The following is a 16,449-nucleotide window of genomic DNA, read 5'->3' on the forward strand; positions in this document are numbered from 1 at the left end:
GGTTGTGTTTGATTATGCTTTTTAGAGGTTTAAAAAACAATTTACGTACTGCCAAGTGAGACTGACTAATATTCAGTACCATGAATATGTTTGGACAAGAACAAGTTAAAATAATTAGATGACTGTTTTCAATGTTTAGAAAGGAATAATAACACAATCTTTGGTTTGTTTTTCTTTTGTGATTATTCATTTGAACAGTTTTGTCCCGTTTCAGTTATACTCTTAAAGACCTTCATTGAAAATTATGAATTTTGCAGTCTTCTATTCATTCTTCTGGTTTGCCCAAACCAAAGCATTTCACTATCAAATGGAATGGAATAAATAAGGGTTCCCAACAGAAAAGACACTTCTTTTGAATTCACACATTTTATTCACTTCAACACTGAATGAACATTTTGAAATGAACTATCTCATCGGAACTGTTTTGAACCCTGATTCCTGTCTTACAGAAAAGCACAACAATATCTGATCGGTTGTGACATGATAATTTGAAGGCAGATTGTTGGAGTGTACGGTCATGAGAAACGATTCATTCTCATAATGTTTTGAACATATGTGTACACCACTGCACCAGACGTTAAACACTAAACACTTTTCACGTCTTCTTAAATACTCTTTTAAAAAAAACAAAAACAAAAAAAACAAAACAAGATCGGATTTGGCTGGCACAATGCAACAAACTGATTTCACTGAGTTGACACAATAAATGAGAAAAAAAAACTCTCCCCTGCCGCTCCATACTGGCTCAAATTTTTAAAAGTTGCTCTGAAAATGAAAAACAGACATACACTGATAACAATTTATCCCACTTTGGGCATTTACAGACATTACAGAATAGAAATAGATTTGCCACATTTCTGTCATGGCTCAAAAAAGTAGATTGTCATCAACTGCAGCAAAGTAAAGCACAATTTCCCCCTTTTTTTTTTTTTTTAAGTTTCTTTTCTGAACGTCGTCGCCGCAACAAATAAAATAACACAACATGACAGGGATTTCTTTTCCAGCAAATATCACTCAGTAACTGCTTCTTTTTAAAACCATCCCTCCATTTTCCATCCTTCGTGCGTCTTGTTATCAAAATAACCGCCCTTGTTTAAAGCCAGGGACATAAAAAAAAATAAAAAATAGAAATAGCAATCCTAACCATAATAACAATAATAATAACAATAATGATAATAATAATAATCATAGTTAAAGATAGCAATAAATAGGGTTGGTGAGGTTTAAGTGCGGGGAGGTGTGGTTAGACACAAGACCTTGGGCACCAATTAGAGAGGGGGAAAAGGGGGGCAGAGGGTGCGATGGAAGGGATAGACTACCGCTTGTAAAGTGACTGATTGCTTGGCTGTTGAATCTTCGCACAAGTACCTCAGTTTTTTTTTTTTTTTTTTGGCTTTTTCTTGCCACACATGTGGATGACGCCGGGAAAGGTTGAGGTTGACTTTGGTGCCTTTGCAAAACAGTCCATCTTGTGGTTTCTTTATTAAGCTCACAGTTTGGTGAGATTTGACAGCATATGGTAAAGTGTGTTTGAAGGTGAGGTTAGGCAAGGCAAGGTTACATCACATCCACAAAATATTCATAAGTGCTAGATAGGACCGGTAGTGATTTTCAAGGGCTATGTGGAATGATTGGTTGGTCTTCTCAGGCAAGGAACAGCAATAGCAACACAAGTGTGCGTCCTGAGGTTTGACGAGAGGTCTCAAGGCCCAAGTCTGTGAGAGTCGCGCCTCGGCTCCGAGGGTCCAGCTTGACTGTGCTGCTCGGACTCAAGAGATGAATGTCTTTGGCTCGAGCTGATCCTACCCTGCCAACCCATTTCTAGGAGCTCTTGAGTTTCGCTTTTCTAACCACATGAGCAGCTTTACTTGAGCTATTGAGATGTTCACATTTACACAGGGCCCACTAATCGCTTCTCAGGGCCAAAGTAAAAAGCTAGTCCAAGATTGTCATCATGAAATGTTTCTGGCCAGTGGTTTATGATTCCCATGCCTACTTAAGCTGTACATTTATACCATACTCCATTGATCAATACATTAATCAGTTTCATTGTCTTTTCCTACTCTTGTCCCTTTGACGTTTCTTTGTTTTGTTGGCCCATCTCTACCTCTGGTAGTCGGGCTGCTCTCTGGGACTAGATGAGGAGCTTCCTGGAGCCAAGGGACCACCTGGCCGGGGGTGACTCTTGTCCTTGCCCTCCTCCTGGGCCAAGCTGTTCCCGGAAGACCCCTGGCTAGAGTTGGAGGATGCTTGAGGCTGGTTCAGTCCTCCCGTGCTTCCACCACCACTCGCCTCAGACTGGTAGATTTCCTCCGCCCCGTCCTCACTGGACTCGGGATCCTCTGAGCCCGAAAGCAATTCCTCCTCACGATATTCGCTGACATCCACGCCTCCGCTGGCGGTAGCCCCCTCGCTAAGTTCCTTGAGGCGGCCGTGATGCTTGACGTGGTAGCGCTGGTTCTGGAAAAATTTAATGATGGTGTGCTTGGGCAGGTCCAGCTGTGCCGACAAGGTGTGGATGGCCTCTTGGTCTGGATAGAGTCCGACGTCCTGGATGAAGCTCTGCAGAATGCCTAACGCCTCCAAAGAGATCTAAAATGCATGGATTGGGAGAGAACGTTTAGCTTACACTTGACACAGAAAGATACCTTTTTGGCACTACAGGGTCATTCCGTGCCAAATCAGCCAGTGAGTTTAACCAAGCAGATTTTGATTGGAATGAAACTTGGTGTGTTGGTTGATACTGATGGGAGAACATTAAATCTCAAATTTCAGGTCAATCGGAACAGTGGTTTGGGAGCTACGGCCCGTCCAATTTTGACATTGTCGGTTAATCTTCACAAAATTGGTATGTTCAATGGTAATTCAACAAGGATTCCAAATCTGCAATCATTTTAGAAGATTGGTGAAAATTTTAGTAACCTTTTGTTTTAATTGAACTTGAAATTTATCTTATTGATCATGTGACTTTAACAACATTTTTCATGATATGTAATCGCAAGTGCTGTCTAAAACACCGTTTCTCAGCTCCGGTCCTCGAATACCCCTATCCAGCCTGTTTTCCATGTCTCTCTCAGCCAACACACCTGAGGATCGTTATCAGGCTTCATGCAAACTTGCTGATTAGCTAATCATTTAAAACACCTGTGTTTCTGTGGGAGACATGGAAAACACGCTGGATAGGGATGCTTGGGATACTTGAGGACCACAGTTTAGACCACCGGTCTAAAACACAAAAGTTTCAAAGGTAAAATGTTTTGTTTAGCAGCAATTAGGAGCCAAACCAACCCCTTCGAAAGTAGGATGTTAAGTTTGCATGAACATGATGCTTTTCTTGGATTTTTTGCTTTAGGTGTAGGAAGTTGGCAAAGTATGTGGTTTAGCAAGACTATACCTTCACACTATACTGATAGAACTATATACAGCGTTGGTTTGTTGGTCAGAGGGGGTATACCAAATCAGTCAGGGTGTATGTGAGAAAGGATCGATATAGATCGTAGATTTTTTAACTGAGGTGCGAAAGTGCCCTTCGGGGGTGCACAGGATCCAAAGCTTAAAGATGGTCTGTCATAATAATTACACTTTGACCTTGTTTTTCTCCTACCAAGTGTTTTAAAGTACCTTTGTGCGCAATCTTGGTTTCTTGCTGCTGCCGGAGCTGCCAGTGGTGCTCTGTGCACCTCCAGGGGCCGTCACCACAGTCTGTGCGCCCTCCTCGTTAACAGGGGCTGATAACAGCTCCTCTCGCATGGGAGACGAACGGTGCTCCTTCATCTGCGTTGGGGGCGGTCTGTGGAGCGCCTGCCGAGAAAGGCAAAAGAGCTAATTAATGGGGCGCAATGACCCCTGATCAAGACTACAGCCTGGAGAAAAAATGCAGAAATGAGACCCATAAGAATGTTTTTTTTGTTTTTTTTTGTTTTTTTTTTTTGTTTTTTAAACACCAGACCGTATTGTTAGCATGTTGTATGAGCACACAGTAGCTCTCAGGGTGAACGAGGGCGTTCACAGTCCACGGCATGTCACGCACTATTAACCCGCTTGACGAATGGACAGTCTAACTACCATGTATCCATTATACCTTTGACCTAATGTGATGAAGAGTGGCAGTTCAAGTGAAACACCAACTTGACACGTCTCTCAGTTATTAATTTTTTTTTTCAACTCATTCAAAGTGACAGGGTGTATCTTCCACTGATGATTACTGATGACATTCATAAAAAAAAAAAAAAATAAATAAATCTGAGAGAAGAATTGGATGGATTTGTTGGTAATTCGGTACATTCGAAATTATTAAGAGAGAAGAGTGTTATGACATTTTTTCCACATGGATACACAGGCACTTTGTTTTTGTTATTGGAACAACTTCGTCATAGTTACTAAAGGATGCCCGGCGGGATGTACTGTGGTCATGTAAAACTTTTAATTACTAATTATATTCATTTTTAGTACATCAAGTGAGTGGTGTTCCTCATGTTCTTTTTTCCCCCAAGGGTACTTTGCAGGATGACTATTTGGCACAAGAAGTCAAATGCTCGATCCTTGAGGTACTTCACTTTTCAGTTTTGATCGTAAAAGGACTCCTGGTGGTAGCTTTAAAATAGAAACTATATTTGAACAATTCATTTCCAAAAAAGTTTTTTTTTTTTTTTCTTTTGTACCGAACCAATGAATTGTCTTAACAGATTGTTTACCATTGCATGTCATTTTTCTCACAATGATCAAAATGGATTCAGAGCCATTTGCAAAATAGCTCTTCCATTGTATCATCCAAAAATTTACCACGGACGTTATGTGAAATGGTCCGCTCCAACCATGATAATTAGGGGTGTTAAAAAAAATAGATTCGGCAATATATCGCGATACTACAGCACGCAATTCTCGAATCGATTCAATAGGCAGCCGAATCGATTTTTTTAACATCCATTTTTGATGGAAAAATATTCAACAAAACGTCCAACTTTCACACCTTAAGCATGGAAGAATGTTATATTAATGGAAAATTTAGCCTTAATATTTTATTTCAATGCTGTTCAAACATGAAAAATGTTGTTAAACCTGTTTGTTACATACAGTGGCTCACAGTTATAAGCTAATAATACTGAATGGTATTTTCTAAATTTGAGTAAAAATATCGCAACAATCAACTTGTAAAATCGTATAGGCATTAATCGGTATCGAATCGAATCGTGACCTATGAATCGTGATACGGATCGAATCGTCAGGTACGAGGCAATTCACACCCCTAATGATAATCATGACATCGCCAACTATCCATCGACGGGGAGAGGGTGACGTACTGACAGAAAGTCAATATCATACAATTTGCTATGCTGAAAAATGTTTTTTGATCTTTCAAATGAGTTGATCACATGGTCCTATATTGTACCATAAGTTCATCCAGTGAGGTCCGAGGGTTATGGGAAAAAATGAGCACCAAACAACACCCTCTGGTTGTCTCGTTCTTTGGACTACGAAATGTGAAGATTCCAAAACCAAAGATGGCATCTTTACTGCCCCACCACAAAAACAGGCCAAAACGTTTCTGTATTGTGGATAAATATACTTTAAATAGTTTTGTTTTCACCCTGTGAGCGTTGCGTGTAAACGAGTGGCAATGTGAACGCGTTTGCCACCGACAGCTCCGGGATCAAGTGTTGCGAGACTTGGCTTGTTTGTCAGAAGGTGGCGGCGTGTTGTGGTCATGTCACTTTAAGAGCAGGGCGGGGCCCTCCACCACTGGAATGTCCAGCTATAAATCTGCGGCGCATTAAAATTAAAGGAGTCACGTAAAGATAATAGTCATTCTCTCTTCAATAATGACAGGGTATTACTTCAATAATGTCGAGGGCAGGCTCCAGTTTCAATCGTGGAGGGGCAGTGGGGTGCGTGAATGGTCAACTTACAGGAATTTGGTATGTTTATATATTCCCTCCCTGGCCCATGCTCGCCTTCTTTAACAGAAAGTGACATATTTAGAAGTTGAGAAATTCCTTTAAAAACTTCCATCCTGCCCCCTCCATCTCCGTTCCCATCTAATGCATCATGAATGATTAGTTGAAGAAGGTCTCTGTCAAGCTCAGCCAACTCAAGCTGGATGATGCCAAGGAACTCTGCATTACCGCCTCCTCCGACTTTACTCCCACTTTTTACACCTCTAGTTGCCAAAATAAGAACAAAATCTAGAAATTCATAAATCAGGTTGTCAGAAGTAAAGTTTGTCTTCATACCGGATTGGATTTTTGATCAGTATATTCTTACATGCATGTTTTTAATATACATATATATAAACATCACAAAATATAAGGTAAAATACTGATTATAATGCCTTCCAAAGATGGGCATGGTAGCAGCCATTTTTGCTAGCGTTCAAAGCGTTGTGCTCTAATGACATATAGTGTTGTTACTTTGCTTAATGGACATGAAATAAATTTGAAATGTTTGTAGCAATACCACGTCAGGTGAAACAATTCAATTAGACATCTTTAAACGGAGACATTATCTTTTCCTTAAAGATAATGGCAAATAAGCAAACAGAAATCACCATGTGCACTCCTAAATGCCACACCTGTCGCAGTGCAAAGCAATACAACCATGAATGAACTAGCTTGAAACACGAAAACCGTTTTGTTTTTTCTTTTTTTTGTTTTTTGGTTTTGTTTTTTTGTTATAGAAATCCATAGCAGCTCTTCTCATAGCGTGATACTCTCGTAGTATTTATTTCCTGAACTCTATTTTCCCGCCCTACTGGGCCTGCTCTTTTCTTTAAATGCACAGCTGTAAAAATCAGGTTTCCTGTATATTGAGGCAAATTACAGCACAGAACAATAAAAGAATTATAAAACATCAAATATTCATCCTCTCTTTAATCAGCCCTCGTCTTGTGAGGAGGGGGCTGGGAGGTGCACACGTGTGACCACCAGAGACACCATTAACACAGCGATAAATTTGTAATGAAGAAGAGAAAAATCACTTTTCTGTTAGTTTTGTGCTTGACTTAAGACATCCTGTTATCAGTGAGCATGTTTTTTTCGTTTGTTTGTTCACTTGTGTATGTTTGTGTGTGTGTGTGAGGAATGGGTGAGTCACAGAACTTTCCTCTATTATTGTGAAATGATTCTTTAGATGAAAAGAGGAGCCGAGTGCATGTGCTCTCTCTTTTGCTTTAATTCAAAGCGTTTGTCTGTGTGTGCGTATGGTATTCATTCGATTTATCTGCAATTAAATGGTTGCGTTAATTGTGGCTTGCCGCCCCCCCAAAAACCAAGCTCCACCCTGCTGCAGGCACCAAGAGGCCACCAGGAAGTTGTAATCAACTTGTTTAATGTCCGTATTTAGCTTTAAACTTTGTGGGGGAAAATAATTCATCTTGTTGTCATTGTCCATTAAATCACAACACAACTGTAATTTGTTTGTGCATTTGTTTCCCAGGGTTGACATTTGGAATCCTCATGTTTGTTTATTTTATTTTATCGTATATTGCACATCGAAAGCTAGCTAGCTAAAGTTTTATTAGCATTCAGCTTTCAGCATTCCCATGCAATTTCTGCAGAAATTGCACTTTGTCTAGTTTACTTTAAGCAGTAGTGTCATCCTCGGTTGTCTCCTATGAAGTCCATTTTGGCAATGACAGATGGTGCGATCTGACACTGACGTAGCTTGACCTTGTAGTTCACCTTTAATTTCTTTGGAGCTTATTCTCGACTCTTTCGTTACCATTCGTATGATCCGGCTCTTCAATTTACCATCAATTTTCCTCCTGCGGCCACATCCATGGAGGTTGGCTACAGTCCCATGGATCTAAAATATCTGAATAGTGTAAAACTGCAGTTACAGGAACATCAAGCTGCTCGGTCTTGTAGCGTTTACAGTGCTTTTCTATAATTTTATTTCTAATCTCCTGAGATAACTCTCACCTTTGTGACGCCAATGAGAGGACACTCTTTCGTTGAGCATATCCCCATGGTCAAATAATTTTTTCAAGGGGTAACATCATTTTTGTCCAGGCCTGATTGTTTCATGAGTTGCTTTTTAAAAAAAATATATATATATATATATTTCTTTTTTTTTTTATTGTTAATAATAATTCTGTTGAATCGCAATTCAAAAGTAAAGTATTATTATTATTACGTTTGTGTAATCCACCTTTTCAAACTGATTTATCAATTCTTAATTGCAGAACTCATCATATTGTACAAAAACACAATATAATATTGCACAACTGTGCCACATTCATCATCTGGAGCAGAATCAGTATTTATCTAATAACATGCCAAAAACAAAAAGAGGGAGTGGGTGAATGAGAGAAAGGCCAATTTGACATCTTTTCTATTAAAGTCAGACACACAGAAGGGACCATGTGCCCGGGAATTGTCTCTTCTTGTTCTAGTCTTAGACTCCTGGGGTCCGAGCAGCCTCTATACACACGCATACACACGCAATCACGCACACACAAAGTCGTGCAGCAGAAATCAATTTAGCAAAAACAATAAAGAAATTATTTATAAGGGCAAGCTGTGCCAAATTAGCTGTGGGACGCACTTAACTGCAAACACCATATGAATAAAAGCTGTACAGCGAGCACGAGGCTGTGTCACTCATGAAGAAATGTGAGGCTGCTGTAGATCGGCACTCACAAACACACACACGACAAACACTTACAGACAAACTCACCTGCCCACCTAATAGACACTCAATCCCAATGCCCCCCAGGTATGAAGCAAAAAGCGCACACGACTGTAAAAACATGTAGGCCTATGTATGTGTGTCTCCACTGTACATCCATTTTTAATTTTGCATTGTTTGCTCACTACCCCCATTGTCCGAAGACAAAGGAGCACACACAAATATCTGTGTGTGTGCGACACATGGGACACATGTGTGGCGGGTTTCTGGTCACCTCCCATGAAGACATACTTACACGTCCTATATATATTTAGATGTATTAAATATACACTGGCACACACCTCGTTTGCCATTAATAAGTCGGCAGCCCTTCACCACATGTGGCCAGGGGTGGGGAGAATTAGGGGGCTCTAAAAGGGCCACCAGTATTTTAAGAGGGCGAGAGGAGCGGAGGAATGTCATCATGGTGCCACCGCAGCTTCCTTCCTGTCCCGCCATTAGTCTTTAATAGAAAGCTCGCCATTTGCACGCTGACATGTGGTATACTGTGGGGGCCAAACAATTTTACTCAGGCAATGTGAGGGCAACCACTACCAGCCTTTTGGAGGATTAACACCAGTGGGAGAATAACAAAGTAAAGTAGCCTACAAATACTTTGTTCCTATTAAATACTAATCTCACAATTGATTAATTTTGCTTCCTACATTCTAAACAAACAACCTATAGTTTCTACTCTTTGTCAAAATAGGCCAATGTTTTTCTTACTGAGTTCATAACGTTAGCAGTTAGGGGAACATTGTTTTGAAGGGTTGAGCTAGCTAGCGCTTAACACTAGTTAGCTCTTTAACAAGGCTAGCTAGCTCTTAAACAACGCTAGCTAGCTCTTAAATAACAGCATGTAACAATTTTTTTTCTCGTTATGAGCACTGTGTTGACAGACAAGGTCATCCATTTTGTCATCATTTGCAGGTGAGCTGGAGCCTATCATGGCTGACTTTGGAAGAGAGGCAGGGTTCACCCAGGTTGCCAGTCAAAAAATCATTCACACTCGTATTCACACCTGTCGACAATGTAAGTCTTCGATGAACCTAGCATGCATGTTTTGGGAATGTTAGTGGAAGTATCCGGTAAATCCCTCTCCAGCACAGGTTGACCATGCTAACTCCAGGACACAATGCTGCCCCATACAACTAATTATTCATCGTAGGTTTACTGTTTTATTTAAAAGATACAACGGAGTCTCCAGTTAAATTCCTAGACATTAGCTTTATTTTGACTTTGTGATTCAGGGTCAAGCTGTCCCCATAATAAAACCTTTATTTACTCTTCGGGCAATGTTTTGAGTAACATTTAACAGCATTCTAGTTAACAGCTGTTAATATTAAAACGCGCAAACAACAAAAGTCTTAACTTTACCCCTTCACCATTAATGTGGTGAGTTGCCTCAAGCAGCTCCTTTTTTTCAATATTCAACAGTCACCTACACTAAGTATAAAAGTAAATTAAACATTGCTAAGTGTTTCACATTAAAACATTGTAAATGTTGATAACGTAACATGACACTTAAGGTGATGTTAGGCTTCTGCAAATTCCTGTCTTTTCTTCGCAGCTTGTTGAAGCTTGAGCATCTTTTGGAATAAGCGTCACAAAAAACAAAATGCAAATAAGTTAATTCTTTGCAGCTCGGTGAACTGAGTGGTCAAATTCCAAATTTTACAACCTGAAGGGCGTTTGACTTAAAAGGTTCCACTGTAATTTATTTCTTAAATGAGGGAAAGCCACTTTAATCTTCTATATAATTAACTGCTTGCTTTCTTATTGTTTGGTTTTCTCTCTTTTTTTAGTGCGCATTGATTTATTCATTGACATTCTTCTATTTGGCAGAACATATTTATTAATTAAAAACAAAACAAAAAACAGTTAATCCATAAAGCTAATTGTCGCCTTGAGTTTAATTTCCCTAAAAAGCATTTGTAAAAAAAAAAGTTAGAGCCAAGGGTTACAATTAAATTAGTTAAGAGGTTCTAAAAAGCTCTCCATGTTCTTTAATTTGCTACTAACTAGTCGTGGTGTTTGAAGTCACAAATGAAGAGTAAACACGTACACATTCTCTCCCTCTTTAAGCCGCCCTCCTCAAAATCTAATGTGGCATTTCCTGTTGTGCCACCCAGCAACCATGTTTACGCTTCACTCTGCTGGGACAAAAACTAATTAGAAAGTAACAATAGCCACATTTCCACCCAAAGTTACATTTTGTGATTTCGCAGTAGCTGCTGGAACTACAAGAATCCAATCAGATGTGTCCAACACGACAAACCCTGCCCCAAAGCGTTCTGTACCTCTCGAATGTTTTGGCTCCTGATAATGTAAGTTTTGAGGACACATTTGAATGCAGTGTGTGTCTTTGCACATGTGTGTCCTTTGCCCATGTTAAGTGCCGGGACAAAAGATAATGAGCATCTTGCATGTGCTCCACAATGTTGAAACAATTGCACCAAAATCAGATGACAACACATTTGAAGGAAGCTTTTGTCCACGTGTGTTTGGAGCAATGTTTACTGCTGGGACGATAGATAATGACTAGTGGGAGAATAACAAAGTAGCCTACAAATACTTTGTTACTGTTAAATACTAATCTCATAACTTATCGCTATTGTTTCTTATGTTCTAAACAAACAAACTATAGTTTCTACTCTTTACTTTGTCAAAATAGGCTTATGTTTTTCTTACGGAGTTCATAACGTTAGCAGTTATGGGAACACATTGTTTTGAAGGGTTGAGCTAGCTAGCACTTAATACTATCTAGCTCTTTTACAAGGCTAGCTAGCTCTTAAGCAACGCTAGCTAGCTCTTTGCAAACTTGGCAAACCAAAATGACAAATTTGTGGGTAGCATCTGGCTTTGTACTTTGTACTGGGATGGGGTTTATTGTAATGCGTAATAAGAAAGAGTGAAAAGTCTCAAAGATGTTGATGTTATTGATGACTGCACAGACCTCAAATGAACATGAAATTTGAAGGCAGTGTTCACTGCTTGAACACAAACAAATGAGCAATTAAGCATTCCATAAGGACTTGTTGAAGTCATTGCGCCGCAGGCAAATGTATTTTTTCTTAAGACAGTTTTTATACCTGTGTGTCCTGCGGCAGGTGGAGGACAGTGTGTAGCCTCTCGCTGTGATGGTGCCGCGACTCCTCCTCGTATGCCAAATCCCTGTCGCTCTGTGGAAGCGCAAGGAACCTCCGGATGGTGCACAGGTTCTCCCACAGGGTACGGTTCTCTGGGCTGGGGTTTTCCTTCCAGCGGAGCAGCTCGCATAGCCAACCCTGTGGTGACAGACACAGGTGGACCGGATGTAAGGTTAGTTCCAAACAAAGGAACAGTCATGCCAAAGAAACAAGTCATAGAACAAAAATGGCCAACGTGAGAGCTGCACTTGAGGACGTATATAGCTTCAGGCTAGCAAATCTATTTCATTTCCAAGCTTTTCAAATGTAGGGAGTAAAAGAAAAGTCATCAGAAACATGATGAACGCTCAAATGGAATACAGAAAAATCGACTTCCCGTCATATAGAATAAAATTCAAAAAGCAAATCAAAGACAGAAGAATTAGGCTTCAAAGTGTGTAAGCTAGGTGTACATCCAGAAGTGGAGATGGAGAAGATTCAATTATGTCTGCTAGACTGGCTCTGTTTGTGACACCAGCTGTTGTGTTCAAGCCGCCACCTCAGGCAGCGTGCGACGCTAATAGCCTGATCATCTCTTGCTGCTACTCGCGCTGTCCTGGTGGCCAGCTGCAGCAGATGGGTGCACTGAACTGTGACCCCCCTCTCCACCTCCACACCCACCAACTCCCACCCCAACCCGGGGGACCTCGCTAACCATGCACACAAACACACACAAGCACACGCATGCAAGTTCTGTATAGAAAGTGCGTCTCAGACCTTCACGGTCTGATAGCGGCTACTGTTCTACTGGTTGAATAGCTGAATTCCTTAGGTGCAAAAAAATGTTGAGTTAGGCCTGAAATCTCATAAAAAATGTGGGACATAGGACTATATGATGAGCGCACGTCACTTAACCTCGCTTGTCAGCAAAGACAATTTCGCTCATTAAAGCATTGACCAGCAAAAATATTGATTTGCTAGCGACTAGTCCAGGGCAAAGCCAGCTAGCTAACAACAGCTATCAGCTATATGCTTATCACATGTGAGCATTTTTTTTTTATTTTATTTTTTTTTTTTTTTTTTTTTTTTTTTTAGGGGGCGGCGGTGTTCTGTGTTCCCTCACCTGACTCTTGTTGGCAGCCACCTTGGCAAAGAGCGCTTGGGACACCTTGGCTCGCTTCATCTCCTGCTGGATTTCGTCATAGATTCCCGACGTGATGTTGACCAGCGATTCCAGCTTGATTGGTAGGTCAGGCACCGGACCTGTTGGCTTTGGCTAGACAGGGGACGTGTAACGGTAACACAGTGAGTGGAGGTTGAACCGTTGAAGGTCATTTGAATTGCTAATACGAGATAGCATAGCCTAATCACAATCGTTGTATTCCACTTGAAAAGTGTAGTTGTTTGTGTACACAACATAGATCACAGTTTTTTTGTTTTTTCCCCTGATAATCTTCAAATGTACTTAAGGTGTCAACCAGGGCAAAAAAAAAGGTAGCCTAAACAGTAAATTCCGTAGAGTAAATTTTACTCTTAAAAATAAAAAAGACAGTCCCAGTCTAAATTGAGTAAACTTACATTTAGAAGAGAGTAGCATATTTATTAATGAATACATAAATAAATAAATAACTAAATAAATAAATAAATAAATAAATAACTCAAAGTTTGAGGAACAATCGTAGACCCTTAGATTGGGAGACAGCCAATCTACCCGCTGAACCATGCCGCTCCTAACTCCGACTGTGTGTCAGCATATATCACTTATGTCAGGTAAAATCCTCGAACCACACCAGCATTATATTAACACAATCACTGCCATTGACGGTTATAGACGTCAAAGTTCCATTTTAACTGGGCTGGCAGTGAATGAGTTAACAAACAGCAGGCATGGCATAGCCCAAGTGGTAGAGTGGCCACCTCCCACGCTGAACGTTGAGTGATGTTCTTTTTTTAAATATAATATTTTACTCTCTTCCAAGTGCAAAGTTTACTCGGTTTCGACTGGGACTGAATATAGTTTATTTTAAAGTTTACTCTCTGAAATTTACCGGGTTCAGTTTTGACAAAATTATGACACAGACAGTCATGAATGTTGCTTGCTTCGTTGAGCAACCTAAATAAAAAATAGTAAAATGTACAAATGAACAATATTGTACAATTAACTATAAAATAAGTTTTTCCCCCTACGCAAAGTATCATGCAGATTGATCTAATCACTAATTTAATAAATACAATTTAAAAAATTAATTTCAAATACATTAAACTGAAAAATAGCATTTTTTTTTTGTTTGCCTCAATGTCTCACACTTCCTAACATTAGACTTTTACTTAAAATGTAATTTAAATCCTTTCGAAATGTAATTTTTTTTAACATATTTGTGTTACTGCTTTTCCCAACTACACTAAGTTAATTTTCTTTGACATTACAATCTTTAAAAAAAATAATAATAATAAAAAAAAAAATAATAATAATAATAATAATAATAATAATAATAATAAATACCACCACTTGATATTGTAGATCTGTGCAGGACATGTTAGAGGCCAAAAGGAGATCTTGAGTTCAAAAGCTTGTACAGTAAAAAACCTCATGTTGTTTTGAAATGTTTCAATGTATGTGCTACGTTAACTGTACATGAGATCTCAATAATCTTCAATTATGACAGCTATGAGTGTTTTTCCTTTTATATTGGATGTCTAAAGAGCAGTTAGATTGTTTCATTCATTGATTGACTGTTTTTAAACAACTTTTACATACACAAACCACATGAAACATCCCACCATGTCAACAGTTTACATATCAAACTCATTTAGATTTTGCTCTCGTGTTATGCCGTTGCCGTTTGCTTGCTTCCGAGTGCATCGAGTACTCAGGCCGCTCGCCTTGTTTTGAAGTCATCTACAAAGACGTGCACAGACGAGGCTAGCTTACATTCCAGATACTGAGATAATTTGACATAGACATAATAAATAATAGCCCACACGGCATCAGAGTTAAAAGGTCTTATCGCTGAAAATGTTCTATTACATCCTTTATGTTTACAATAAGCTCCTATGATATCTTTGAAGTTGTTGTTCCATTATACGTGGAATTTGTTTTAAAGTAGATATTATTCACATTATTTACACGATATGCAAGATTACAGCGAACTCACAGAGTTGGTTATCTTATTCTTGTTCTTCCAAATGGAGGCCCAGGTATCAGGCGTTATCTGCTCATCCAAGCTCCTCTCCCACACTTTCTAAGCACACAAACACACAGGACACAAAATGTAAAAATGGAGTGTATGGCGCCATAAAATCCTCATTCAGCCTATGAGTCTACGCGTCTTGTACCTGCGAGAGGCGTGGAGCGCCGGGGTTGGACGAGTTGGAGGCCGGAAGGCCCACCGTGGGGTTCATGGTGCGCTCCCGCTCCTCCTGGTAGATGCGGTCGCGCTCGCTCTCGGGCAGGTTGAGGAAGTTCTGCATGGCCTTCAGGTTGACCAGCAGCGACTGCGAGGCCGTGCGAGGGTCCTCCTCCTTCCTCAGGATCTCCGACAGCAGACCCTGAGTTGACGAGAGTGATTTGTTACTGTGGTGTAGCTGTAGACTGGCCGGTGCTGGCGGCTTGGCTTGCAGTTCCCACTCAGTAATAGTGCGATTTATGTATTTAGGGAATAAAAGCAAAAAGTCATCATTAAATAATACTCATGTAAAGTGCACACACAAGAAAAATCAAAACAGTATTTATAAGTCAGTACCCAGTTGGCTCATGGGAAAAAAGACCCCAGCTAAGTGGACCGCAATAATTGGTCGACACACAAATGTCTACCTCGGAACTATAATTTATCATTTTAAACCCATATTTGTGATGTTGACTGCATGGACATTTGCCGCAGACTTGGAGACTTACCTGGAGTAATACATGAAGATGCCCAAGGACAAAAACAAAGTTTTATGTAAAAGCTGTCAAAATTAATCGATTAATTGGCAAGTAATGGGTTATCAAATTAATTGGCAACTATTTTAATAATCGAGTAATTATAGAAGAAGGCAGTGATGTGTATTTCCTTTGTTTTGGGGCAAAATTGCATGGTGAGGGAGTGAAGATACCCTTCCTAAAAAATGTAAAGCCCTTCTATTTGCTTCAAAGAGAAATATCAGCATCCTGAAAATAACTGATTGAGAAATCACAAGGAAGATCTGACAACGTTGCCATTACTGTGGATGCACTTACGCTCATCTTGACTGGTAAATGTTTGAGGGTGCTGCCCGTCTCATTTTGTGGGCGGGGAGGGGTGTGCCACGCTAAGGTCAATTGTTTGTGCCTTGAAAGTACCGTACATACTTTTTCTTGAGTAAATTATATGAGCTATCATTGCATTGATCTAGTGGGGCGTACTGTGAAATGTTTAGCGTAGCCTTGGATGCATCAGGTGCTCGTGCCCCTGTGGTGGAAAAAAAGGGGTAATGAGCCGGCAAGATACCCTTGCCATGCTTCTGCTATTACTGCTGAAAATACCTCCAAAGTGGGTGTCCGCAAATGTGGCCCACAATGCGTGAAGAAATAGAGTGGGTCTTGAAGTATACATTTATCCCTTCTCACTGTGATCTTTGGTCTGATCGGAATCAATGACGACAATATTCAGTTTCCCACCCTTCTCCTAAAGGCCTA

General features: G+C 40.0%; 1 protein-coding gene across 2 annotated transcripts in view; it reads right to left on the minus strand.

Moving 5' to 3' along the window:
* Window positions 1–353: 353 nt before the first annotated feature.
* Window positions 354–16,449, minus strand: part of satb2 (SATB homeobox 2) — a 44,322-nt gene continuing 28,226 nt past the window's right edge. Inside the window, exons 9-14 of one of the 2 annotated variants that reach the window (XM_077537321.1) lie at window positions 15,129–15,341; window positions 14,948–15,034; window positions 12,916–13,068; window positions 11,757–11,951; window positions 3,622–3,822; window positions 354–2,592 (exon numbers count right to left, since the gene is read on the minus strand). In XM_077537321.1, coding sequence (XP_077393447.1) covers window positions 2,104–2,592; window positions 3,622–3,822; window positions 11,757–11,951; window positions 12,916–13,068; window positions 14,948–15,034; window positions 15,129–15,341 — 1,338 coding nt within the window. In that variant the 3' untranslated portion in view covers window positions 354–2,103. The remainder of the gene's footprint in view (window positions 2,593–3,621; window positions 3,823–11,756; window positions 11,952–12,915; window positions 13,069–14,947; window positions 15,035–15,128; window positions 15,342–16,449) is intronic. The other variant, XM_077537320.1, reaches the window with a different exon arrangement.

The sequence above is a fragment of the Festucalex cinctus genome, chromosome 11, assembly GCF_051991245.1.
Source record: "Festucalex cinctus isolate MCC-2025b chromosome 11, RoL_Fcin_1.0, whole genome shotgun sequence".
NCBI classification, from domain to species: Eukaryota; Metazoa; Chordata; class Actinopteri; order Syngnathiformes; family Syngnathidae; genus Festucalex; species Festucalex cinctus.